The sequence below is a fragment of the Rhinoderma darwinii genome, unplaced genomic scaffold, assembly GCF_050947455.1.
Source record: "Rhinoderma darwinii isolate aRhiDar2 unplaced genomic scaffold, aRhiDar2.hap1 Scaffold_641, whole genome shotgun sequence".
NCBI lineage: Eukaryota > Metazoa > Chordata > Amphibia > Anura > Rhinodermatidae > Rhinoderma > Rhinoderma darwinii.
Window position 1 is genome coordinate 90,933 of NW_027464197.1, and position 26,728 is coordinate 117,660.

The 26,728-nt window shown below is 50.3% G+C and overlaps 1 protein-coding gene across 1 annotated transcript in view; it reads left to right on the top strand.

Annotated features, from left to right (window-relative positions):
- Positions 1-25,386, top strand: part of STK36 (serine/threonine kinase 36) — a 93,693-nt gene extending 68,307 nt beyond the window's left edge. Inside the window, exons 15-26 of the mRNA XM_075849025.1 lie at positions 1,506-1,624; positions 2,486-2,590; positions 2,664-2,762; positions 2,832-2,926; positions 7,095-7,155; positions 7,909-8,019; positions 8,275-8,349; positions 10,879-11,038; positions 17,033-17,180; positions 23,703-23,865; positions 23,945-24,673; positions 25,001-25,386. Coding sequence (XP_075705140.1) covers positions 1,506-1,624; positions 2,486-2,590; positions 2,664-2,762; positions 2,832-2,926; positions 7,095-7,155; positions 7,909-8,019; positions 8,275-8,349; positions 10,879-11,038; positions 17,033-17,180; positions 23,703-23,865; positions 23,945-24,673; positions 25,001-25,156 — 2,021 coding nt within the window. The 3' untranslated portion in view covers positions 25,157-25,386. The remainder of the gene's footprint in view (positions 1-1,505; positions 1,625-2,485; positions 2,591-2,663; positions 2,763-2,831; positions 2,927-7,094; positions 7,156-7,908; positions 8,020-8,274; positions 8,350-10,878; positions 11,039-17,032; positions 17,181-23,702; positions 23,866-23,944; positions 24,674-25,000) is intronic.
- Positions 25,387-26,728: the final 1,342 nt, after the last annotated feature.

The following is a 26,728-nucleotide window of genomic DNA, read 5'->3' on the forward strand; positions in this document are numbered from 1 at the left end:
GTGCTCCTGTTTCCACGGACTGTGGTTGCTATCGGCAACTCCTCACATCACTAGGGGCCTCGATGGTTTTACCCGTATTTATTACAGGCCTGCGTGCACGTTGTCTCCTTCCTCATGGGGTTGTATTGCCTTCCTCTGGATAATAGGTTGAAGCAGATGACTCTTTGGATGCACATATAGGGCTGATTTGTGCAGTTGGTTGTGTAGACCAAGTGCAGAGTCAGAGGAAAGGATGCAAACATTTACTTTCACCTGTTAAGTACCGCACCCCACAGCACAATGTAAAGGAACGGTCATTGAGCGCCTGATTTTTGAGGTTGGTGGTACAATCAGTCCCTGCTCTGGGTCAGGTAAGTAAGGAGAGGGGTTAAGGCCCCATACATACGGCCACGCCCGTAATTATGGGCCGCAATTGCGGGCACAGCTGGCCATGGACAGCCGCCTGCATTTTTGGCCCATGCGCCCATAACAAATACGGTACACTTCTAAGGCCCGGACACCTTCCCGTAAATAAAGGGGAAGGTGTCCATGGACAATAGAAGTGAATGGTTTGTGTAATTACGCGCCGCAATGTTTAGGTCGTGTGCATGGGGCCTAATTCTACACCTTTTCTCCAGTTGGCTGAACTCCCCACCCGACAGTATAGCTGTGGTTCTGTAGTCTGACCCTGTGGGCAGGCAGGTCCCTTCATAACCACCTATTCTGCTCTTATTGCAATCTGCTCCTGGTATTCTTTGCCAGGAATACATCGCTATGGAGATATCACAAGACATTGCTCAGTGGTGCTTTATTGCAATAAACATTCATAGGGCACCGGATTAGTTCAATTCAGTCAAGTCCGACCGTCAAGGAGTCCACACTGTTCAGAGTCAGGGCACAAAGGGGTTCATCATTTCAGGGGTAACCCACGATATATCACGTTCCAGGGAAGGAAAACCTGATCCTGGTGCCGGCTTCCTCCTACTCTGTATACAGGGGCTCTATTATTTTATAATGTTGTAATGTAAGAACCATTCCCGTGGGCGGCCATATTGGAGACACAAACTTCCTTATAGACATTGCAGGGGGGTGTGTGCTTTATGGCAGCTGCAGATAGGAGTCAATGGACAGGGAAATGTCCTAGATTATCACAGTCTCCAGGAATGATGAAGTACAGCCCCATCTCCAGGGATCAGGGACATAGATCAGGCTCTGTACGTAGCTCCGTGTGTATAATGTATATTGTTGCTTATCTGCATTATCTAGGCCTCTAGCAGTACAATAGAGTGGCGCCCGCCATGTAATGATAATGAGATGACTCTGCTTATTCTGTCCCAGTCTACATTTTTGGTGGATAATCACATAAAACTATGTTTATATTACCAACCCTTTTAAATAATGTCATTTTCTAATGACCCTTTCCCATTAAATGACAGACCAAATGCATTGTAGGAAGTACCAAATATTCATCAGAGATCCATCCTATGCAGCCGTTGTCTGTACTGAGGTTCATTCTTCTGTCCCAGCTCCTGACATGGTTCATACAGAGGACATTGGCGGCTGCTCATCTCTTCTCTTTACTCGGGTCCTGGCTGCTTTATGTGACGTCCCTGGATCAGCAGAGCACCGGCTACTCCGAGAAAAGGTTTACTCACTTTCTGATCTCTTCCACTGGCCAATAATGTAGCCAATATTTTCTCACAGCTAAATTGTATTCCCTTCACTGAGAATCACTTGACCTTTGGTTATCATAGGCCAAAACAAAACCGTCACTGTATCATTTAAGAAAAGTGAATAAAGCCGAAGCAACGTTTAATAAACTCCTCATCGATAGACGCGATACCTGAATCCGTAACCAGGGAGGTGGATTATAGCGAGCGCACAATGTCCGCACCCACTACACGCCTTCATTTCTAGTTCATTTCTGTTGGAAATCAGATAATATTGTTTCTTATTGGAGAAGACTTTGTTGTATGGATTTGTTACACTCGTGTTCTATGTTTCCTTCAGTGCAATAGCAGAACGAAGGGCCCGATAATTAATAGACCAGAGGCCAAGAGCGAACCATCCAGCCCTAACATAGCCCAAAGGCTAGGACAAATAGCAGCCTGACTAGCTAATCATAGGTCTGACTGTCTAACCCTAACCAAGCCCCTGGTCTCGTGTCGCCCCGCACTGCCCCTGGTCTCGTGTCACCCCGCGCCGCCCCTGGTCTCGTGTCGTCCCGCGCCGCCCCTGGTCTCGTGTCGTCCCGCGCCGCCCCTGGTCTCGTGTCGCCCCGCCCCTGGTCTCGTGTCGCCCCGCGCCGCCCCTGGTCTCGTGTCGCCCCGCGCCGCCCCTGGTCTCGTGTCGCCCCGCGCCGCCCCTGGTCTCGTGTCGCCCCGTGCCGCCCCTGGTCTCGTGTCGCCCCGCGCCGCCCCGCGCCGCCCCTGGTCTCGTGTCGCCCCGCACTCCCGCATGGTATTTATTTCACATATACGTGTTGTTGCCTCTGATTTTCCTGCAGATCTCGCTTTATGTCTCAGAGCAGCTGCTCTCAGACTCGGGGGCACCCCTTTCTCGCTTTGTCACTGGACTAGCACACTCCTCCTTCGTTCTGAGCCAACTCAAGGTAATGTTTACCCTCTGTCTGCATCTGATGTTCGCCTTGATTCCTGCTTTGTTGAGGTTGTTCTTTTCGGCAGGTTTTATATGCATGCTGCCACGCCAGCCTGGAAGTGTGCCAGCGACTGGCAAAGGACAAGTCTGCGCTGCAGGATATCATCTCATTCTTTGAAGGAGAGGTAAGAAAGAAGAATATAAAACAGCAAAAGATCTATTCCTGCCACCCCCTCACCGGCTGCCCCCTCTAGGTCCATCTGTGGGATGCCTCTCGGGTCCACGCAGCGGAGCTGTCTCTTCTAATCATCGCTCTACTTGCCCTTCGTCTGCAGAGCCTCCCGGATGAGTAAGTTTTTCTTGTCCCAAGTCACAATCCCTTCACAAAGTAACTGCAAGGCCCGTCTGTTGTGTAGTATAGCTGTATATCACATATGTCTCCCGTGTAGTATAGCTGTATATCATATATGCCTCCCGTGTAATATAGCTGTATATCATATATGTCTCCCGTGTAATATAGCTGTATATCATATATGTCTCCCGTGTAGTATAGCTGTATATCATATATGTCTCCTGTGTAATATAGCTGTATATCATATATGTCTCCCGTGTAGTATAGCTGTATATCATATATGTCTCCTGTGTAATATAGCTGTTTATCATATGTTTCCCGTGTAGTATAGCTGTATATCATATATGTCTCCCGTGTAATATAGCTGTATATCATATATGCCTCCCGTGTAATATAGCTGTATATCATATATGTCTCCCGTGTAATATAGCTGTATATCATATATGTCTCCCGTGTAGTATAGCTGTATATCATATATGTCTCCCGTGTAATATAGCTGTATATCATATGTCTCCCGTGTAATATAGCTGTATATCATATATGTCTCCTGTGTAATATAGCTGTATAACATATATGTCTCCCGTGTAATATAGCTGTATATCATATATGTCTCCTGTGTAATATAGCTGTATATCATGTCTCCCGTGTAATATAGCTGTATATCATATATGTCTCCCGTGTAGTATAGCTGTATATCATATATGTCTCCTGTGTAATATAGCTGTATATCATATATGTCTCCCGTGTAATATAGCTGTATATCATATATGCCTCCCGTGTAATATAGCTGTATATCATATATGTCTCCCGTGTAATATAGCTGTATATCATATATGTCTCCCGTGTAGTATAGCTGTATATCATATATGTCTCCCGTGTAATATAGCTGTATATCATATGTCTCCCGTGTAATATAGCTGTATATCATATATGTCTCCTGTGTAATATAGCTGTATAACATATATGTCTCCCGTGTAATATAGCTGTATATCATATATGTCTCCTGTGTAATATAGCTGTATATCATGTCTCCCGTGTAATATAGCTGTATATCATATATGTCTCCCGTGTAGTATAGCTGTATATCATATATGTCTCCCGTGTAATATAGCTGTATATCATATATGTCTCCCCTGTAGTATAGCTGTATATCATATATGTCTCCCGTGTAATATAGCTGTATATCATATATGTCTCCCGTGTAATATAGCTGTATATCATATATGTCTCCCGTGTAGTATAGCTGTATATCATATGTCTCCCGTGTAGTATAGCTGTATATCATATATGTCTCCTGTGTAATATAGCTGTATATCATATATGTCTCCCGTGTAATATAGCTGTATATCATATATGTCTCCTGTGTAGTATAGCTGTATATCATATATGTCTCCCGTGTAGTATAGCTGTATATCATATATGTCTCCCGTGTAGTATAGCTGTATATCATATATGTCTCCCGTGTAGTATAGCTGTATATCATATATGTCTCCCGTGTAGTATAGCTGTATATCATATATGTCTCCCCTGTAGTATAGCTGTATATCATATATGTCTCCCGTGTAATATAGCTGTATATCATATATGTCTCCCGTGTAATATAGCTGTATATCATATATGTCTCCCGTGTAGTATAGCTGTATATCATATGTCTCCCGTGTAGTATAGCTGTATATCATATATGTCTCCTGTGTAATATAGCTGTATATCATATGTCTCCTGTGTAATATAGCTGTATATCATATATGTCTCCCGTGTAGTATAGCTGTATATCATATATGTCTCCCGTGTAATATAGCTGTATATCATATATGTCTCCCGTGTAATATAGCTGTATATCATATATGTCTCCCGTGTAATATAGCTGTATATCATATATGTCTCCCGTGTAATATAGCTGTATATCATATATGTCTCCGGTGTAATATAGCTGTATATCATATATGTCTCCCGTGTAGTATAGCTGTATATCATATGTCTCCCGTGTAATATAGCTGTATATCATATATGTCTCCCGTGTAATATAGCTGTATATCATATATGTCTCCCGTGTAGTATAGCTGTATATCATATATGTCTCCCGTGTAGTATAGCTGTATATCATATATGTCTCCAGTGTAATATAGCTGTATATCATATATGTCTCCCGTGTAGTATAGCTGTATATCATATATGTCTCCCGTGTAGTATAGCTGTATATAATATATGTCTCCCGTGTAATATAGCTGTATATCATATGTCTCCCGTGTAATATAGCTGTATATCATATATGTCTCCGGTGTAGTATAGCTGTATATCATATATGCCTCCCGTGTAATATAGCTGTATATCATATGTCTCCCGTGTAATATAGCTGTATATCATATATGTCTCCCGTGTAATATAGCTGTATATCATATGTCTCCCGTGTAATATAGCTGTATATCATATGTCTCCCGTGTAATATAGCTGTATATCATATGTCTCCCGTGTAGTATAGCTGTATATCATATATGTCTCCCGTGTAGTATAGCTGTATATCATATATGTCTCCCGTGTAGTATAGCTGTATATCATATATGTCTCCCGTGTAGTATAGCTGTATAACATATATGTCTCCCGTGTAATATAGCTGTATATCATATATGTCTCCCGTGTAATATAGCTGTATATCATATATGTCTCCCGTGTAGTATAGCTGTATATCATATATGTCTCCCGTGTAGTATAGCTGTATATCATATATGTCTCCCGTGTAGTATAGCTGTATATCATATATGTCTCCCGTGTAATATAGCTGTATATCATATGTCTCCCGTGTAGTATAGCTGTATATCATATATGTCTCCTGTGTAATATAGCTGTATATCATATATGTCTCCCGTGTAATATAGCTGTATATCATATATGTCTCCCGTGTAATATAGCTGTATATCATATATGTCTCCCGTGTAGTATAGCTGTATATCATATATGTCTCCCGTGTAGTATAGCTGTATAACATATATGTCTCCCGTGTAATATAGCTGTATATCATATATGTCTCCCGTGTAGTATAGCTGTATATTATATATGTCTCCCGTGTAATATAGCTGTATATCATATGTCTCCCGTGTAGTATAGCTGTATATCATATATGTCTCCCGTGTAGTATAGCTGTATATCATATATGTCTCCCGTGTAGTATAGCTGTATATCATATATGTCTCCCGTGTAATATAGCTGTATATCATATATGTCTCCCGTGTAGTATAGCTGTATATAATATATGTCTCCCGTGTAATATAGCTGTATATCATATATGTCTCCCGTGTAGTATAGCTGTATATCATATATGTCTCCCGTGTAGTATAGCTGTATATCATATATGTCTCCCGTGTAGTATAGCTGTATATCATATATGTCTCCCGTGTAATATAGCTGTATATCATATATGTCTCCCGTGTAATATAGCTGTATATCATATATGTCTCCCGTGTAGTATAGCTGTATATAATATATGTCTCCCGTGTAATATAGCTGTATATCATATATGTCTCCCGTGTAGTATAGCTGTATATCATATATGTCTCCCGTGTAGTATAGCTGTATATCATATATGTCTCCCGTGTAGTATAGCTGTATATCATATATGTCTCCCGTGTAATATAGCTGTATATCATATATGTCTCCCGTGTAGTATAGCTGTATATCATATATGTCTCCCGTGTAATATAGCTGTATATCATATATGTCTCCCGTGTAGTATAGCTGTATATAATATATGTCTCCCGTGTAATATAGCTGTATATCATGTCTCCCGTGTAATATAGCTGTATATCATATATGTCAAGCCTCCAACAAGTAAAAGTGCAAATACATTCCACTACTTCCTCTAAAGTTCTCACGAGGCAACAACTCCCAACATCTGTGAAGATCGAGTGATGTCCTCTGACGGATGAAGGAGCCACCCCAGACCCCAGACCTCCAACCCCTGAAGAGCGGACCATGGAGACGTCTACAGGATGAGACGCGGGCTCTTTATCTAGTTGTTGAGGCGTCTGCTCGTCATGGGATGACTTGTGTTTATTGGTTTTTCATGCTTTTTTGCTGTAGCCTCCTCGTTCAGCTCGCTCGTGTGCCGCTTACCTGTCCTCCTCGTTCAGCTCGCTCGTGTGCCGCTTACCTGTCCTCCTCTTATTTGCAGGGTGTTGGGGTCTTCAGAGTCTCTATGTCATCTGCTCACATGTGACGTCCCGTCCCTCGTGGTGAGTTACAGTATAAGGGGATATCGTACTTTACATCCCCCGCTGGCCGATTCACTGCAGGACAATCGCTCCGATCAACCGGCAACCAGGATTATAGAGTTCACACCACCCTCATTTCCCTACTACAGTAGGAAGCCCTTTATCTGTCCACAGGACACCACATACAGCCCCTTCTAGTATGTATAAGGATTGTAAAAGGCAGAGCTCTCCAGCAGAGTGTAATCCCAGATCATTATAATCTCAGACCCAGCCTAATATATTCTCCAGCAGAGTGTAATCCCAGATCATTATAATCTCAGACCCAGCCTAATATATTCTCCAGCAGAGTGTAATCCCAGATCATTATAATCTCAGACCCAGCCTAATATATTCTCCAGCAGAGTGTAATCCCAGATCATTATAATCTCAGACCCAGCCTAATATATTCTCCAGCAGAGTGTAATCCCAGATCATTATAATCTCAGACCCAGCCTAATATATTCTCCAGCAGAGTGTAATCCCAGATCATTATAATCTCAGACCCAGCCTAATATATTCTCCAGCAGAGTGTAATCCCAGATCATTATAATCTCAGACCCAGCCTAATATATTCTCCAGCAGAGTGTAATCCCAGATCATTATAATCTCAGACCCAGCCTAATATATTCTCCAGCAGAGTGTAATCCCAGATCATTATAATCTCAGACCCTGCGCATTATACTTCTTTCCATTTCTCCATTGTAATGGGGCCTCTTTGTCGTAATCTCTCTCCAGGCTGCTGCGATCATTCTTGCGGTTTCTCTTCATGACGGGGGTAATCCCATAGTGCTGTCACGTGACGTCCTGCTGTCCGCTGTCAGGCGGTCCCTCTCACAGTCACCTCTGGTACGTCCTCTCATGTCGCCTTCCATGATTCCTGTGCTTGATGCTTCGTAACCAGCGTCCAGGGAATAATAGCGGAAAATAATGACGGACAGTCCTGGGCGCTGCTGATTCAGCCATAGAAATCACTATCCAGATAATGTAATCCAGTAGTGGCCCAAATCCCCATAACAAGAACACAAGCAGGTCCCGTACAGGTGAGACGACAGGGGGCGGCCATGACGGACATTCCATGTAACCTGACATTCTGTTCTCCAGATGCTGTGGAGCGCCCCCATGGGGTCAGGAGTGTACGACTGGACATTTCATCTTCTACTTCAGCAGGTGAATCAGGTAATACTTGTGTATCCGCTACCTGTAGTGTGACATCTGTGTGCGGCAGGTGAATCAGGTAATGCTTGTGTATCCGCTACCTGTAGTGTAACATCTGTGTGCAGCAGGTGAATCAGGTAATACTTGTGTATCTGCTACCTGTAGTGTGACATCTGTGTGCAGCAGGTGAATCAGGTAATACTTGTGTATCCGCTACCTGCAGTGTGACATCTGTGTGCGGCAGGTAAATCAGGTAATACTTGTGTATCCGCTACCTGTAGTGTGACATCTGTGTGCGGCAGGTGAATCAGGTAATGCTTGTGTATCCGCTACCTGTAGTGTAACATCTGTGTGCAGCAGGTGAATCAGGTAATACTTGTGTATCCGCTACCTGTAGTGTGACATCTGTGTGCGGCAGGTGAATCAGGTAATGCTTGTGTATCCGCTACCTGTAGTGTAACATCTGTGTGCGGCAGGTAAATCAGGTAATACTTGTGTATCCGCTACCTGTAGTGTGACATCTGTGTGCGGCAGGTGAATCAGGTAATGCTTGTGTATCCGCTACCTGTAGTGTAACATCTGTGTGCAGCAGGTGAATCAGGTAATACTTGTGTATCCGCTACCTGTAGTGTGACATCTGTGTGCGGCAGGTAAATCAGGTAATACTTGTGTATCCGCTACCTGTAGTGTGACATCTGTGTGCAGCAGGTGAATCAGGTAATACTTGTGTATCCGCTACCTGCAGTGTGACATCTGTGTGCAGCAGGTGAATCAGGTAATACTTGTGTATCCGCTACCTGTAGTGTGACACCTGTGTGCAGCAGGTGAATCAGGTAATACTTGTGTATCTGCTACCTGTAGTGTGACATCTGTGTGCAGCAGGTGAATCAGGTAATACTTGTGTATCCGCTACCTGCAGTGTGACATCTGTGTGCAGCAGGTGAATCAGGTAATACTTGTGTATCCGCTACCTGTAGTGTGACATCTGTGTGCAGCAGGTGAGTCAGGTAATACTTGTGTATCCGCTACCTGCAGTGTGACATCTGTGTGCGGCAGGTGAATCAGGTAATACTTGTGTATCCGCTACCTGCAGTGTGACATCTGTGTGCAGCAGGTGAATCAGGTAATACTTGTGTATCCGCTACCTGTAGTGTGACATCTGTGTGCAGCAGGTGAATCAGGTAATACTTGTGTATCCGCTACCTGCAGTGTGACATCTGTGTGCAGCAGGTGAATCAGGTAATACTTGTGTATCCGCTACCTGTAGTGTGACACCTGTGTGCAGCAGGTGAATCAGGTAATACTTGTGTATCTGCTACCTGTAGTGTGACATCTGTGTGCAGCAGGTGAATCAGGTAATACTTGTGTATCCGCTACCTGCAGTGTGACATCTGTGTGCAGCAGGTGAATCAGGTAATACTTGTGTATCCGCTACCTGTAGTGTGACATCTGTGTGCAGCAGGTGAGTCAGGTAATACTTGTGTATCCGCTACCTGCAGTGTGACATCTGTGTGCGGCAGGTGAATCAGGTAATACTTGTGTATCCGCTACCTGCAGTGTGACATCTGTGTGCAGCAGGTGAATCAGGTAGTACTTGTGTATCTGCTACCTGTAGTGTGACATCTGTGTGCAGCAGGTGAGTCAGGTAATACTTGTGTATCCGCTACCTGCAGTGTGACATCTGTGTGCGGCAGGTGAATCAGGTAATACTTGTGTATCCGCTACCTGTAGTGTGACATCTGTGCGGCAGGTGAATCAGGTAATACTTGTGTATCCGCTACCTGTAGTGTGATATCTGTGTGCAGCAGGTGAATCAGGTAATACTTGTGTATCCGCTACCTGTAGTGTGACATCTGTGTGCAGCAGGTGAATCAGGTAATACTTGTGTATCCGCTACCTGTAGTGTGACATCTGTGCGGCAGGTGAATCAGGTAATACTTGTGTATCCGCTACCTGTAGTGTGACATCTGTGTGCAGCAGGTGAATCAGGTAATACTTGTGTATCCGCTACCTGTAGTGTGACATCTGTGTGCGGCAGGTGAATCAGGTAATACTGGTGTATCCGCTACCTGTAGTGTGACATCTGTGTGCGGCAGGTGAATCAGGTAATACTTGTGTATCCGCTACCTGTAGTGTGACATCTGTGTGCGGCAGGTGAATCAGGTAATACTTGTGTATCCGCTACCTGTAGTGTGACACCTGTGTGCAGCAGGTGAATCAGGTAATACTTGTGTATCTGCTACCTGTACTGTGACACCTGTGTGCAGCAGGTGAATCAGGTAATACTTGTGTATCCGCTACCTGCAGTGTGACATCTGTGTGCGGCAGGTGAATCAGGTAATACTTGTGTATCCGCTACCTGTAGTGTGACATCTGTGTGTAGCAGGTGAATCAGGTAATACTTGTGTATCCGCTACCTGTAGTGTGACATCTGTGTGTGGCAGGTGAGTCAGGTAATACTTGTGTATCCGCTACCTGTAGTGTGACTTCGGTGTACACATACCGGGATACAGCAGGCACATATTGTCTCCTCTGTTTTCCTCCTGTCAGGACTCCCAGCTTTTCCCTGTTGTGGCTGATGAAGGTGCTTTCCTGTGGCGGAGTGTGTGCATCTTGCTCCGGTTCTCCAGTCTTAGAGCGCCGCTGGAAGGAGACACGCCACGAGAGGATGAGTTTCTGATGCCACAATGGAGACTGCTCTCTGCACGTGGTAAGAGGCCAGAGAATGGCATAATCCTTACCAACCCAATGATGTGTGGGCATTTTAAATGTTGTTTTTATGAAGCTCCGGGCAGAAAGTAGGTAATGTGTAAGGGAACAATGAGGTGATGACTTTCACAAACCACAATGGAGATTGCTCGCTTGGTAAGATGCCAAAGTATGGCAGAACGTTTACAATCACAGCAGTGAGAGGTTTGTAAGGACTGGGCAGTGAGAGGGTTGTGAGGACTGGGCAGTGAGAGGGTTGTAAGGATGGGGCACTGGGCAGTGAGAGGGTTGTAAGGACGGGGCAGTGAGAGGGTTGTGAGGACTGGACAGTGAGAGGGTTGTGAGGACTGGGCAGTGAGAGGGTTGTGAGGACTGGGCAGAGACAGGGTTGTGAGGACTGGGCAGAGACAGGGTTGTGAGGACTGGGCAGAGACAGGGTTGTGAGGACTGGGCAGAGACAGGGTTGTGAGGACTGGGCAGAGACAGGGTTGTGAGGACTGGGCAGTGACAGGGTTGTAATGACTGGGCAGTGACAGGGTTGTGATGACTGGGCAGTGAGAGGGTTGTGAGGACGGGCACTGAGAGGGTTGTGAGGACGGGGCAGTGAGAGGGTTGTAAGGACTGGGCAGTGAGAGGGTTGTAAGGACTGGGCAGTGAGAGGGTTGTGAGGACGGGCACTGGGCACTGAGAGGGTTGTGAGGACGGGCACTGGGCACTGAGAGGGTTGTGAGGACGGGGCAGTGAGAGGGTTGTGAGGACGGGGCAGTGAGAGGGTTGTGAGGACGGGGCAGTGAGAGGGTTGTGAGGACGGGGCAGTGAGAGGGTTGTGAGGACGGGGCAGTGAGAGGGTTGTGAGGACGGGGCAGTGAGAGGGTTGTGAGGACGGGGCAGTGAGAGGGTTGTGAGGACGGGGCAGTGAGAGGGTTGTGAGGACGGGGCAGTGAGAGGGTTGTGAGGACGGGGCAGTGAGAGGGTTGTGAGGACGGGGCAGTGAGAGGGTTGTGAGGACGGGGCAGTGAGGGTTGTGAGGACTGGGCAGTGAGAGGGTTGTCGGGATGGGTCAGTGAGAGGGTTGTGAGGACTGGGTAGTGGGGGGGTGGTGGTGGTTACTGGGAGGGTTGTGAGGACTTAGCAGTGGGAGGGTTGTGAGGACTTAGCAGTGGGAGGGTTGTGAGGACTGGGCAGTGAGAGGGTTGTCGGGAAGGGGCAGTGGGCAGTGAGAGGGTTGTGAGGACTGGGCAGTGAGAGGGTTGTGAGGACGGGGCAGTGAGAGGGTTGTGAGGACGGGGCAGTGAGAGGGTTGTGAGGACGGGGCAGTGAGAGGGTTGTGAGGACGGGGCAGTGAGAGGGTTGTGAGGACGGGGCAGTGAGAGGGTTGTTAGAGGGTTGTGAGGACGGGGCAGTGAGAGGGTTGTGTGGACTGGGCAGTGAGAGGGTTGTGAAGACTGGGTAGTGGGGCGGTTGTGGGCACTGGGCAGTGGGAGGGTTGTGAGGATTGGGCAGTGAGAGGGTTGTGAGGACTGGGTAGTGGGGGGGTTGTGAGGACTGGGTAGTGGGGGGGTTGTGAGGACTCGGCAGTGAGAGGGTTGTGAGGACTGCGCACTCGGAGGGTTGTGAGGACTGCGCACTCGGAGGGTTGTGCGGACTGGGCACTGGGAGGGTTGTGAGGACTGGGCACTGAGAGGGTTGTGAGGACTGGGCACTGGGAGGGTTGTGAGGACTGGGCACTGAGAGGGTTGTGAGGACTGAGCAGTGAGAGGGTTGTCGGGATGTGGCACTGGGCAGTGAGAGGGTTGTCGGGAAGGGGCAGTGAGGGTTGTGAGGACGGGGCAGTGAGAGGGTTGTGAGGACTGGGCAGTGAGAGGGTTGTGAGGACGAGCACTGGGCAGTGAGAGGGTTGTGAGGACGGGGCAGTAGGCAGTGAGAGGGTTGTGAGGACGGGGCAGTGAGAGGGTTGTGAGGACTCTGCAGTGAGAGGGTTGTAAGGACTGGGCACTGGGAGGGTTGTGAGGACTGGGCACTGTGAGGGTTGTCGGGATGTGGCACTGGGCAGTGAGAGGGTTGTCGGGAAGGGGCAGTGAGAGGGTTGTGAGGACGGGGCAGTGAGAGGGTTGTGAGGACTGGGCAGTGGGAGGGTTGGGAGGAATGGGCAGTGAGAGGGTTGGGAGGACTGGGCAGTGGGAGGGTTGTGAGTACTGGGCAGTGAGAGGGTTGTGAGGACTGGGCAGTGAGAGGGTTGTGAGGACTGGGCAGTGAGAGGGTTGTCGGGAAGGGGCAGTGGGAGGGTTGTGAGGATGGGGTAGTGAGAGGGTTGTGAGGACTGGGCTTTGAGAGGGTTGTGAGGACTGGGCAGTGAGAGGGTTGTGAGGACTGGTCAGTGAGAGAGTTGTCGGGATGGGGCACTGGGCAGTGAGAGGGTTGTCGGGATGGGGCACTGGGCAGTGAGAGGGTTGTGAGGACGGGCACTGGGCAGTGAGGGTTGTGAGGACTGGCACTGGGCAGTGAGGGTTGTGAGGACGGGGCACTGGGCAGTGAGCGGGTTGTGAGGTCTGGGCACTGGGCAGTGGGAGGGTTGTGAGGACGGGGCAGTGAGAGGGTTGTGAAGACTGGGTAGTGGGGCGGTTGTGGGCACTGGGCAGTGGGAGGGTTGTGAGGACTGGGCAGTGAGAGGGTTGTGAGGACTGGGCAGTGAGAGGGTTGTGAGGACTGGGCAGTGGGGGGGTTGTGAGGACTCGGCAGTGAGAGGGTTGTGAGGACTGCGCACTGGGAGGGTTGTGAGGACTGCGCACTCGGAGGGTTGTGAGGACTGCGCACTCGGAGGGTTGTGAGGACTGCGCACTCGGAGGGTTGTGAGGACTGGGCACTGGGAGGGTTGTGAGGACTGGGCACTGGGAGGGTTGTGAGGACTGGGCACTGGGAGGGTTGTGAGGACTGGGCACAGAGGGTTGTGAGGACTGAGCAGTGAGAGGGTTGTCGGGAAGGGGCAGTGAGAGGGTTGTGAGGACGGGGCAGTGAGAGGGTTGTGAGGACGGGGCAGTGAGAGGGTTGTGAGGACGGGGCAGTGAGAGGGTTGTGAGGACTGGGCAGTGAGAGGGTTGTGAGGACTGGGCAGTGAGAGGGTTGTGAGGACGAGCACTGGGCAGTGAGAGGGTTGTGAGGACGGGGCAGTAGGCAGTGAGAGGGTTGTGAGGACGGGGCAGTGAGAGGGTTGTGAGGACTCTGCAGTGAGAGGGTTGTAAGGACTGGGCACTGGGAGGGTTGTGAGGACTGGGCACTGAGAGGGTTGTGAGGACTGAGCAGTGAGAGGGTTGTCGGGATGTGGCACTGGGCAGTGAGAGGGTTGTCGGGAAGGGGCAGTGAGAGGGTTGTGAGGACGGGGCAGTGAGAGGGTTGTGAGGACTGGGCAGTGGGAGGGTTGTGAGGACTGGGCAGTGAGAGGGTTGGGAGGACTGGGCAGTGGGAGGGTTGTGAGTACTGGGCAGTGAGAGGGTTGTGAGGACTGGGCAGTGAGAGGGTTGTGAGGACTGGGCAGTGAGAGGGTTGTCGGGAAGGGGCAGTGGGAGGGTTGTGAGGATGGGGTAGTGAGAGGGTTGTGAGGACTGGGCTTTGAGAGGGTTGTGAGGACTGGGCAGTGAGAGGGTTGTGAGGACTGGGCAGTGAGAGGGTTGTGAGGACTGGGCAGTGAGAGGGTTCTGAGGACTGGTCAGTGAGAGGGTTGTCGGGATGGGGCACTGGGCAGTGAGAGGGTTGTCGGGATGTGGCACTGGGCAGTGAGAGGGTTGTGAGGACGGGCACTGGGCAGTGAGGGTTGTGAGGACTGGCACTGGGCAGTGAGGGTTGTGAGGACGGGGCACTGGGCAGTGAGCGGGTTGTGAGGTCTGGGCACTGGGCAGTGGGAGGGTTGTGAGGACGGGGCAGTGAGAGGGTTGTGAGGACTGGGCAGTGAGGGTTGTGAGGACGGGCACTGGGCAGTGAGAGGGTTGCGAGGACGGGGCAGTGAGAGGGTTGTGAGGACGGGGAAGTGAGTGGGTTGTGAGGACTCTGCAGTGAGAGGGTTGTGAGGACTGGGCAGTGAGAGGGTTGTGATGACTTGGTAGTGGGGGGGTTGTGGGCAGTGGGAGGGTTGTGAGGACAGGGCAGTGAGAGGGTTGTGTTGACTGGGTAGTGGGGGGGTTGTGGGCTCTGGGCAGTGGGAGGGTTGTCGGGAAGGGGCAGTGGGAGGGTTGGGAGGACTGGGTAGTGAGAGGGTTGGGAGGACTGGGCAGTGAGAGGGTTGGGAGGACTGGGCAGTGAGAGGGTTGGGAGGACTGGGCAGTGAGAGGGTTGGGAGGACTGGGCAGTGAGAGGGTTGGGAGGACTGGGCAGTGAGAGGGTTGGGAGGACTGGGCAGTGAGAGGGTTGGGAGGACTGGGCAGTGAGAGGGTTGTGAGGACTGGGCAGTGAGAGGGTTGTGAGGACTGGACAGTGAGAGGGTTGTCGGGAAGGGGCAGTGGGAGGGTTTTCGGGATGGGGTAGTGAGAGGGTTGTGAGGACTGGGCACTGGGTAGTGAGAGGGTTGTGAGGACTGGGCAGTGAGGACTGGGCACTGGGCAGTGAGAGGGTTGTGAGCACTGGGCAGTGAGAGGGTTGGGAGGACGGAGCACTGGGCAGTGAGAGGGTTGTGAGGACCGGGCAGTGAGAGGGTTGTGAGGACTGGGCACTGGGCTATGAGGAGGTTGTGAGGTCTGGGCACTGGGCAGTGGGAGGGTTGTGAGGACGGGGCAGTGAGAGGGTTGTGAGGACGGGGCAGTGAGAGGGTTGTGAGGACGGGGCAGTGAGAGGGTTGTGAGGACTGGGCAGTGAGGGTTGTGAGGACGGGCACTGGGCAGTGAGAGGGTTGTGAGGACGGGCACTGGGCAGTGAGAGGGTTGTGAGGACGGGGCACCGGGCAGTCAGAGGGTTGTGAGGACGGGGCAGTGAGAGGGTTGTGATGACTGGGTAGTGGGGGGGTTGTGGGCACTGGGAGGGTTGTGAGGACTGGGCAGTGAGAGGGTTGGGAGGACTGGGCAGTGAGAGGGTTGGGAGGACTGGGCAGTGAGAGGGTTGTGAGGACGGGGCACTGGGCAGTCAGAGGGTTGTGAGGACGGGGCAGTGAGAGGGTTGTGATGACTGGGTAGTGGGGGGGTTGTGGGCACTGGGAGGGTTGGGAGGACTGGGCAGTGAGAGGGTTGGGAGGACTGGGCAGTGAGAGGGTTGTGAGGACTGGGCAGTGAGAGGGTTGTGAGGACTGGGCAGTGAGAGGGTTGTCGGAAAGGGGCAGTGGGAGGGTTGTGAGGATGGGGTAGTGAGAGGGTTGTGAGGACTGGGCTTTGAGAGGGTTGTGAGGACTGGGCAGTGAGAGGGTTGTGAGGACTGGTCAGTGAGAGGGTTGTCGGGATGGGGCACTGGGCAGTGAGAGGGTTGTGAGGACGGGCACTGGGCAGTGAGTGTTGTGAGGACGGGGCACTGGGCAGTGAGCGGGTTGTGAGGACTGGGCAGTGAGAGGGTTGTGAGGTCTGGGCACTGGGCAGTGGGAGGGTTGTGAGGACTGGGCAGTGAGAGGGTTGTATGGGCAGTGAGAGGGTTGTCGGGATGGGGCACTGGGCAGTGAGAGGGTTGTCGGGATGGGGCACTGGGCAGTGGGAGGGTTGTGAGGACTGGGCACTGGGCAGTGAGAGGGTTGCCAGGACGGGGCACTGGGCAGTGAGAGGGTTGTGAGGTCTAGGCACTGGGCAGTGGGAGGGTTGTGAGGACTGGGCAGTGAGAGGGTTGTATGGGCAGTGAGAGGGTTGTCGGGATGGGGCACTGGGCAGTGGGAGGGTTGTCGGGATGGGGCACTGGGCAGTGGGAGGGTTGTGGGCAGTGGGAGGGTTGTGGGCAGTGGGAGGGTTGTATGGGCAGTGATGGTGATGCAGAGGACGAGTTCTGTTGAGATTCCTCTAATTATCCGGGTTTCCTTTTTCCCTATTTGTTTCAGGACTTGTGACGTTCCTGCACTTGGCTCTCATCACGTCAGTTCAGGACCCCAACCATTTCCTTGGTCTTATCGGGTGCCCTGGAAGTCTAGTTTTGGCTGCATTAACCCAAATTGTTCATCCTGGATTCCTGGGTCATGTGACTGATGTGTAAGTTGCGGTTATTAGGGCCATGTGTGAACGTTGTGTGTCGCCATACTTAGATAACGAATATTCCCAAAAGGATAAAGATTTGCACTGATTATATATTTTTAGTTCATCTTTGGGGGACACCTCATCATTGGTATAGGTCTCTGCCACTAGGAGTCGACACTAGGTAGAATAGAGACTTGTCTCCGTCCAGGGAGGCCATAGCCCTCCCACAGACACTGGCTGATTTCGTTTTTAGCTTCTTGCCGTAGGAGGCAGACGTGACCTGATACTTGGCTCTGCTGCCATTTTTTTATTTTGGTTTTCTTCCCTGAAACCACGCAGCCCTCGTCTTATCATTTCTACTTCCGTAGAAGGAGTGCCAGTACCCCACTATATGTCGAGGTTACTGAGAAAGGGACCCTGCATGCAGACAGAGAAGTTTGGGGGTAAGTATGTCCCACCCCCCTCTATTTCTTCTGCTGACCGGTGAGGCCCCCTTCTCTAGGGGCTGTTTTTTATGAGGAGGTGATTCCTTCTCTAGGGGCGTTTCTAGGAGTGTAGTGCCTACTTTATCATCTCTAAGTTTTGTTTCTGGTCCTTTTTGAGAGACGAGCACCTTGTTTGCCATTTCCACTGCTCACGCCGCTCATCCCGCCATCACCGCAGACCTGACTTTCTTATGTAGCCTTCGGCTTGCATCCGGCCCATGTCGCAGCTGTCGGGCCCATGTCGCAGCTGTCGGGCCCATGTCGCAGCTGTCGGGCCCATGTCGCAGCTGTCGGGCCCATGTCGCAGCTGTCGGGCCCATGTCGCAGCTGTCGGGCCCATGTCGCAGCTGTCCGGCCCATGTCGCAGCTGTCCGGCCCATGTCGCAGCTGTCCGGCCCATGTCGCAGCTGTCCGGCCCATGTCGCAGCTGTCCGGCCCATGTCGCAGCTGTCCGGCCCATGTCGCAGCTGTCCGGCCCATGTCGCAGCTGTCCGGCCCATGTCGCAGCTGTCCGGCCCATGTCGCAGCTGTCCGGTTCATTTTCTTCTTTTCTGTTCTCCTCTCGAAAATTTGTTCTCCTCGGGATGTTACCGAGAAGCAGATGGGCACGGCTACTTTTTATGCCTGTCTCGGTTGTGATATAAAGTTTACCTGCGGTCAGCCTACCCAATTTTGCCCGCAGTGCTTGCTAGATGCCCCCCGGAGAATGTGCCCACCCTTTCCCCTGAATGGGAGATGTCTTTTGCTCAGGGCCTAGGGGACATTACCGGGGAATCTCAGTCTTTGGAGCATTTGCCTTCCCGAGATGTGTCTGAGCTCAGAGTCTCTCCTTCCTGCCTATTGGATAATGCTCCGTCCACTTCTCACAGTAGATCCCATGGCACTCTTATCTATGCCTTTGACAGGTCTTGTTCCTCGTGAGGCTCTTTCCAGGGGGATCCCGTTGCAGTCTTCAGTAATCATGTTGCATCCAATGTGGATCTGTCTCTTCCCCCTACGCGTCTTCTGACTCTGAGTAAGAACAGGAATGGCGGTTGTCCGCTGCTCTGCAGCCATTAATATTTTCTGTAAGTGATGCCTTGCATGTCCGGGATTATCCCATCTCCACCTCTCGGGAGAAAGCGGCACCACAAGCTGTTTCCCAAACCACAGTGAATCTGAGAAATGATGAACAAGGTGTTGCTTCATCTCTGGCTGAGATGGCTTCTCCCCGTGACCCTCTGCACAAGACGTTGGATTTTCAGGCTGAATCTGTTTCTGTGGCTGCAAGTTCTGCTCAATTTCTCATCCGTGTGAGTCATGGAGGCCTGTGTGTGCGAAGCAGCTACATCACCGCATCCTACCGGGACGCCGCAGCAGAAGTTCACTGTTTGAGGCATCCCATGAATCAGCCCCTTTCAATGCCCGTGCTTCTGTTCATTCTAGTGCCGTCCCGCACTCAGTTTGGCTGAGATCTTGGGCAGCGGATCCAGCATCCTAGAGGTCCCTGATTGGCCTTCCCTTCGTGAGTGGCAGAGTTTTTGGTGAACGTCTGGATGAGATTATTTTTGAGGCTACAGGCAGTAAGAGCTTTCTGTTACATCATAACAACCCTCCTAGTATGCGGCCTTCTCTCTAGTTGCAGCGTTTCCGCTCCTTTCCCAATGTCTCTTTGCAGATATAATTTTCTTCGGCGCAGCCATTTTTCACACCTAGAATACAAGGTTGAGTATTAACATTCCTCACACAGTTCAGGGATCTTGCTCGCAGACAGAAATGACCTTGCAGTTAAACCTGTTGGAATTGAAGGCAATCTTCCTAGCCCTCTCCAACTGGATTCTTCTTCTTCTTCAGGGTCGGCCTATCAGACTGATAACTCAATGGCGGTTGCTAATCTGAACCACCAGGACGACTCTTTTGGAATCCTCTCGGATCCTATGGTGGGCGGAGCAACAAATGTCAGTGTTCCACATACCAGGAGTGGACAATTGGGCTACGGATTTTCTCAGTCGAGAGAGACTGGATCCGGAATAGTGGTCTCTTCACTCAAAGGTATTTAATCAACTGTGCCAAAGGTAGGGCTACCTAGATGTGGATCTCTTTGCTTCCTGTCTCAACCATAAGGTCTGACCTACGTGGCCAGGGCATGGGAACCCAGGGCCATCGCAGTCGACGCTCCTGTGTCTCCTCCCTCCACTTCCACTCTTGCCAAGACTACTCAAGAGGGCGGACATTCTGGTGGCTTCGTTCCGGCCTCGGCAGTCCTGGTACGCATAACTAATTACATTCTCACGGAGGCTCCATGGCATCTTCCGCTACTTCTCGACCTCCTTTCCCGAAGCTATTTTACCTCCTCTGGCAGGACTTAACAGAAACCTGTACAAATGACTGTACCCTGCAATATATTAGTACTGCAGTGTATTGTATCGCTGGTTCAAGTCTCCTAGAGGGACTAATGAAATGTGAAAAAAAAAAAGCTTTAATAAAGTAACGGAAAAAAACCAAAATTGGTGTCACTGGGTCTGAACTATTCCAATATACCATTATTTAACTCGCATGGTGAACGCTGTAAAAAACGAAAAATTTAAACTGCCAAAATCGCTGTTTTTTGGTCACCTTCGCTCCGAAATAAAAAGTGATCAAAAAGTTTCTATGTACCAATAAAACGTACAGCTTGTCCCCCAGAAAAGCTATTTTAACAAATTAGCTTTTTCTTTATAAAAGTAGTAAAATATTTAAAACCCCTATATAAATGTGGTGTCTCGTAATCTTAATGAGCCGCAGAATAAAGTTACCGCACGGTGAAAGGCGTAAAAACCAAACCCAAAAAACAACGGAGGAATCCATTTTTTACAATTTCAGCCCGCAAATATTTTTTTTGTAGATTCCCAGTGCAATATATAGGGCTTTACATGGTGCCAATAGAAACTACAACTCATCCCGCATAAAATAAGCCCTCACACCGCTGTACTGACGAAAAATAAAAAAGTGATGGCTCTAGGAAAGCGGGGAGTGAAAAACAAAAAGCAAAAACAGTCTCCGTCCTGAGGAGTCGGGGTCTTTCTGCGCCAGTCATCCAAAGGACAGAAAACCTCAATGAACCTCCGTACGTGGACGGCTTCTTTCCGCTGGCGTGAACGCAATTCTACTCGTGACCTGAATTCCCATCCTTCCTGCACACAGGCCTTGGCTTCTCTTCCCTGAGGGCTCAGATCTCTGCTCCGTCTGTTCTTCTCGTCACCTGGAGTCCCGTCCTTCCGGCACACAGGCCTTGGCTTCTCTTCCCTGAGGGCTCCGATCTCTGCTCCGTCTGTTCTTCTCGTCACCTGGAGTCCCGTCCTTCCTTCACACAGGCCTTGGCTTCTCTTCCCTGAGGGCTCAGATCTCTGCTCGGTCTGTTCTTCTAGTGACCTGGAGTCCCGTCCTTCCTGCACACAGGCCTTGGCTTCCCTTCCCTGAGGGCTCCGATCTCTGCTCTGTCTGTTCTTCTAGTGACCTGGAGTCCCATCCTTCCTGCACACAGGCCTTGGCTTCTCTTCCCTGAGGGCTCAGATCTCTGCTCCGTCTTTTCTTCTCGTCACCTGGAGTCCCGTCCTTCCTGCACACAGGCCTTGGCTTCTCTTCCCTGAGGGCTCAGAACTCTGCTCGGTCTGTTCTTCTAGTGACCTGGAGTCCCGTCCTTCCTGCACACAGGCCTTGGCTTCTCTTCCCTGAGGGCTCAGATCTCTGCCCCGTCTGTTCTTCTCGTCACCTGGAGTCCCGTCCTTCCTGCACACAGGCCTTGGCTTCTCTTCCCTGAGGGCTCAGATCTCTGCTCCGTCTGTTCTTCTCGTCACCTGGAGTCCCGTCCTTCCTGCACACAGGCCTTGGCTTCTCTTCCCTGAGGGCTCAGATCTCTGCTCCGTCTGTTCTTCTCGTCACCTGGAGTCCCGTCCTTCCTGCACACGGTCCTTGGCTTCTCTTCCCTGAGGGCTCCGATCTCTGCTCCGTCTGTTCTTCTCGTCGCCTGGAGTCCCGTCCTTCCTGCACACAGGCCTTGGCTTCTCTTCCCTGAGGGCTCCGATCTCTCTCCGTCTGTTCTTCTCGTCACCTGGAGTCCCGTCCTTCCTGCACACGGTCCTTGGCTTCTCTTCCCTGAGGGCTCAGATCTCTGCTCCGTCTGTTCTTCTCGTCACCTGGAGTCCCGTCCTTCCTGCACACGGTCCTTGGCTTCTCTTCCCTGAGGGCTCAGATCTCTGCTCCGTCTGTTCTTTTCGCTCTCAGACTTTTTTTTGCAGGGGGCGGCGCATGTGCTTCTAACTTTCAAACATCCTATTGGGCTTTGGATCCTAATTTTATTCTCCGAGCTGTTCAGGTGACGCCTTGAGAGACATTTTCGCTGCGTCTTCCTTTCTGGTCGGTATCTTTTCTGATGACTATCACCTCCATCAGGCGGTTTTCGGAATTCGCTGCCTTTTTTCTTGCAAGTCGTCTTTTTTGATCATCCATACGGCGAAGGTGGCGGTCCAACCTGTTCTGTTTTTTCTACCGGAAGTTGACCACCTACATAATTATCCATGAAGAGACTGTTCTCCCTACGTTTTGCCCTCTCCATCTCATCTCGGTGAATAGTTTTTACATGAATCGGTAGAAGCCGTCTGAATCTCTCTGGCTGCGATCGTTCGGTGTCCTGTTCTTCCCTTTTTGTTATTCCTGAGGGGCCACATGAACCATCCGTTTTGGCAGCGTCCAGTCTGGTTTTAGGAATTCCTCCCCTTTGGAGCACCGCTTGTTCTACCCGGGCTGGGGGTGACTCCCGGGCGGTCGGACATCAGGACTGCTACCTTGGCCTCTGTGAAAACCTTCACTAAGTTTTACCTAATTCATTCTTCGGCCTCTGCTGCGGCCAGTTTGGGTGGCGGGGTGTTGCAGGCAGCTGTGTGTTGGGTGGGCCGCATGGCTGTAGTTTTTGTTTTTCCCACCCTCGCACTTCTTTAGGACGTCACATGATGTGTCCTCAATGATTAACAAGAAAATAAGATTTTTGTACTCCCTGTAAAATCTACTTGAATCCGTTGCGGGACACAGATCCCATCCTCCTATTTTTTGTTGTTTATTCAGGCCCAGGACCTGTAGTTCTGTCTTCAATATTTCTTTCATTCAAACTGAATTATGCAGCGTGTGGGGGAGGGGTCCGGCCTGCCTGGTTGGAGCCAAGATTGGCAGGAGCATATGCCCATGGTGCGGTGTCCCCCAATAGGTTCAATGGGAAATATATTTTACGGTGAGTTCAATAATCTTGTTTTTGTATGGATATATTCTTAGGCCCAGTTCACACAGAGCTTTTTTACGCTGATTTTGACGCGGAAACCGCGTCATAATCAGTGGCAAAAAAACGCTCGAAACCGTCTTCCATTGGGAGATGGAAGCCGTTCCCGCGGTGGTTTTTAGCTGCATGCTCTTTCTCACCGCGGTTCCACCTCTGACCTCCCATTGAAATGAATGGGAGGCAGAGGAACCATTTTTCGCTGTTTTTTTTTTGCCCGCGGCGCTCAATGGCCACAAGTGAAAATCGCAGCAAGATTTTGAAGGAAGGAATTTTGAGGCACGTTTTTTCCTGTGTGAACAGGGCCTTCAGGTGCCCGTACATCACAAAAATGTCAACTGAATTCTCCAATTTCCACAAGACTGACCGACAATTAATGTAAATGGAGGTGTCCCTACTCCCCTCTAACCCTGTCGTCAGGTGGAAGGGGGATTAGGCTTGTTGGGTTTCAACATGTCTGATCCTTTGTTGTCACAGGAGAGAAGTTCCTCTCCCCCCGGCGATCACTTGTGATTGACTGACAGCACACAGGCAGGCCTTCTCTTGTCCCGTCTACTGTATCATGCTTTGTATCCCCCCGTGGCTACATGATTGGGTCCTTCTGTGTCTTCGCAGCTGCCAGGTTTCTGGTTGGGAAGTTCCTCTCCCCCGGCGATCACTTGTGATCACCTGTCTGTGTGCTGTCAGTCATTCTCTTGTCCCGTCTACTGTATCATGGCTTTGTATCCCCCCGTGGCTAAATGATGTGGTCCTTTTGTGTCTTCGCAGCTGCCAGCTTTCTGGTTGGGAAGTTCCTCAGACTCTTTTGGACGTGGTCAATGTGGTGTCTCAGCTCCTGTGTGTCCCTCTGTCTCTTGACATCTCCACTGAAAATATAAGTGAGATTTTGAAAGCTCTGAGACAGCAGGACGTGGTTTCTTCTCTCCTGCAGGTATGTCCCTCCGTGCTCTCCCCCTACCCTGCTAGATGACACACACGTGAGCAGGTTTTCTCTTTTTTTTTTCTTTCAGGTGTGTCCTCTCCTCCCAGAGGGGCAGGTGGAGACCCCGCTCTGTCTGGTCAGCCGCCTTGTTCTCATGGAGGAGCAGCTCTTGTCCCAGTTCTCCTCTACGGCTTCGTCTTCAGAGGCTGTGGTGTCGTGGTTGAGAAGATCCGTGTGGTCGGGGCCGGACTGTGTAGTCATTGAGCTCTTCACTCTATTCAGTCACTTGATTCGGGCGTCCCCCACAAACTCCTTGCTAGTTGGGAGAATTGTTGGGGACTGGGATCAGCTGCTTTGCCACCACCTTCAGACACCGGATGCGGAGATGAGATCCGCCGCCTGCTCTTTTGCTGGAAATCTCTCACGTCTTGGGGAATCACTTTCAGCTTCCGTGGCAGAAAACCTGGTGAACTGTCTGTCTGCTGCGGACGGCAGAGTGCGGAGATCTGCAGCGTTTGCTGTGGGGAATTGCATTTTCCATAAATCCTTCACTGAGGACCGCGGCTCCTGGGTTTCGTTTGCAGCATCTCAGTTACTGATGTTATTACGGGACCCACAAGCAAAGACTCGATCCCACGCAGCCGCGGCTCTGGGGAACCTGGGCTCATTGTCCGGTGACGGAGCGGATCTCCCTGCCTGCCTGGTGGAGGTGCCACAGTCCTTGCTTCACGCAGCCTGTACAGACCAGGAGGAGTCGGTACGGTTGGCATCGGTCATCGCTCTGCGCAGTCTCAGCGGAAGGTCTAATATTCGCCAGGTACCTCCAGTGCTCATGTTTAGCAGCTTAGTAAGCGGGAGTTGTGTCTCTGGCAATATTAAAATCTCAAAATGTTGGGTTTATTTGCCTTTCTCTCTGAATCTGTAACTCATGGGGAGGGGGAGACGCCTGTGGGTGAAGTTCTTCTGGTGGGATAGAGCATGTTGAAATACAAATAGCCCAGTCCGTCGTTCCTGTGCCGTCTGCCGGACAGCAGGACCCCCTCCCCCCATACACATCAGATACTCGGCCAGTGCGGCACCATCTGAACTATTCGTGTCGCCTCTAGTCTTATAAACCTGTGGCTTTGCCTTTTTCTCTCTGCAGCAGCTCCGCGCGCTCAATGCCGGTGCAAAACTCTCAGCGTCTTTGACTGACGACAAGCGATCATCACCCAGGGCGCTGCCCCTCACTCACCACTGTCACAGGCTGCTCCAGCAGATGGCATGTGACCCTGGGACGGACGCTGCGCCCCTCACGTGACTCCTGTCCGGAAGAAAAAATGTCAAGTAAAACCATGTACTGGGCCGCATCTCCCATAATCACTGCCCCTCCCCGCACCCTGGGGGCAGATATGATGATGATTGATGATGAAGAAATTCTTCGTATAATGGAGACCCCTTTATCACGGCTTTCGTTTGTATATTGACCAGAATTTTCTCCATTATGTTGTACACTGGCTGTAATTATACAATAAACGCTGTGCAACGTTATGAGTGTGAATTTAGGGGCAGGGGGTGGAAGGAGAGACGTGAACAGCAGGTACGGGAATGACATAGACACTAATAAAATTTACTGTGTGCATGCTTCCTGACACCAGCTCCACGTGGGGAGGCTCGGCTCTTCCGCTATTATTTCTACTAAAGGTACTCGGCTTCTCTAAGACTCCGAGCCCTAAGGGTCTGTTCACACGACAGCGCAAAATACGTCTGAAATTACGGGGCTGATATCGGGCAAAAACAGCTCCTGAATTTCAGACGTAATGGCATGTGCAGGCATTTTTCGCGGCGTCTTTTACGAACGTAATTGGAGCTGGTTTTCAATAGAGTCAATGAAAAACGGCAGTGGGCAGATGTTTACAGACGTAATGGAGCCGGTTTTTCAGGTGTAATTCCAGGCGTAAAATGACCGAATTACGTCTGAAAATAGGCCGTGTGAACACACCCTGAGCGGTCTCATGAATTTCCCACCTTTTAAAGGGTTGGCTGTAAGAAATGAGTAAACATGGCTGCTTTCTCCCAGGACGTCTCGTCTCGTGTCCGTTACTCATTTGAATGGGGCTGAGCTGCAAGACTCTGCGCGACCATGGACAAGAGCGCCGCTGTTTCTCCAAAGTGGAAGCCATGTTTGTCTAATCTCACACATCCCCTTTAAAAACTATAGACACCTTTTGAACCCAATTTTTTATTTTTTTTATTGCATTTACTTTTACATAAAACGTTTACGCAGCTACTTTATCTCGCATGTATTACTATACCATGTAAGTTCTGACCTCACTCCGGCGCTCTCTGACCTCTCCTAAGCAGAAATCAAATAAAGGTAAATTATATAGGATTTGTGCTTAGATTAAGGCTTTATTCAGACGAACGGGATATACGGCCGTGCAACGTGTGTGATTTGCACGCGCGTTGCACAGACCTATATGTGTCTATGGGGCCGTGTAGACCTGTCCATGATTTTTCCTCAGTGTGAGTCCGCTGAAAAAGTCACGACATGTCTGTTCTTTCGGCGTTTTGCACGCATCACGCACCCATTGAAGTCAATGGGTGCGTGAAAACCACGCATGCCGCCCGGAAGCACTTCCGTGCGAACTGCGTGATTCGCGCAACAGCTGTCAAAAGGATGAATGTAAACAGAAAAGCACCACGTGCTTTTCTGTTTACAAACATCCAAACGGAGTGTCTTTGAGAAGAGCGAACCCGGACAACCGAACCGAACTTCACCGGGTTCGGCCGAACTCGGCAAAAAAAATTCCGGTACGCGACGTCAGGAGATAGTCACTGTCCAGGGTGCTGAAAGAGTTAAACTGTTTCAGCACCCTGGACAGTGACTTCC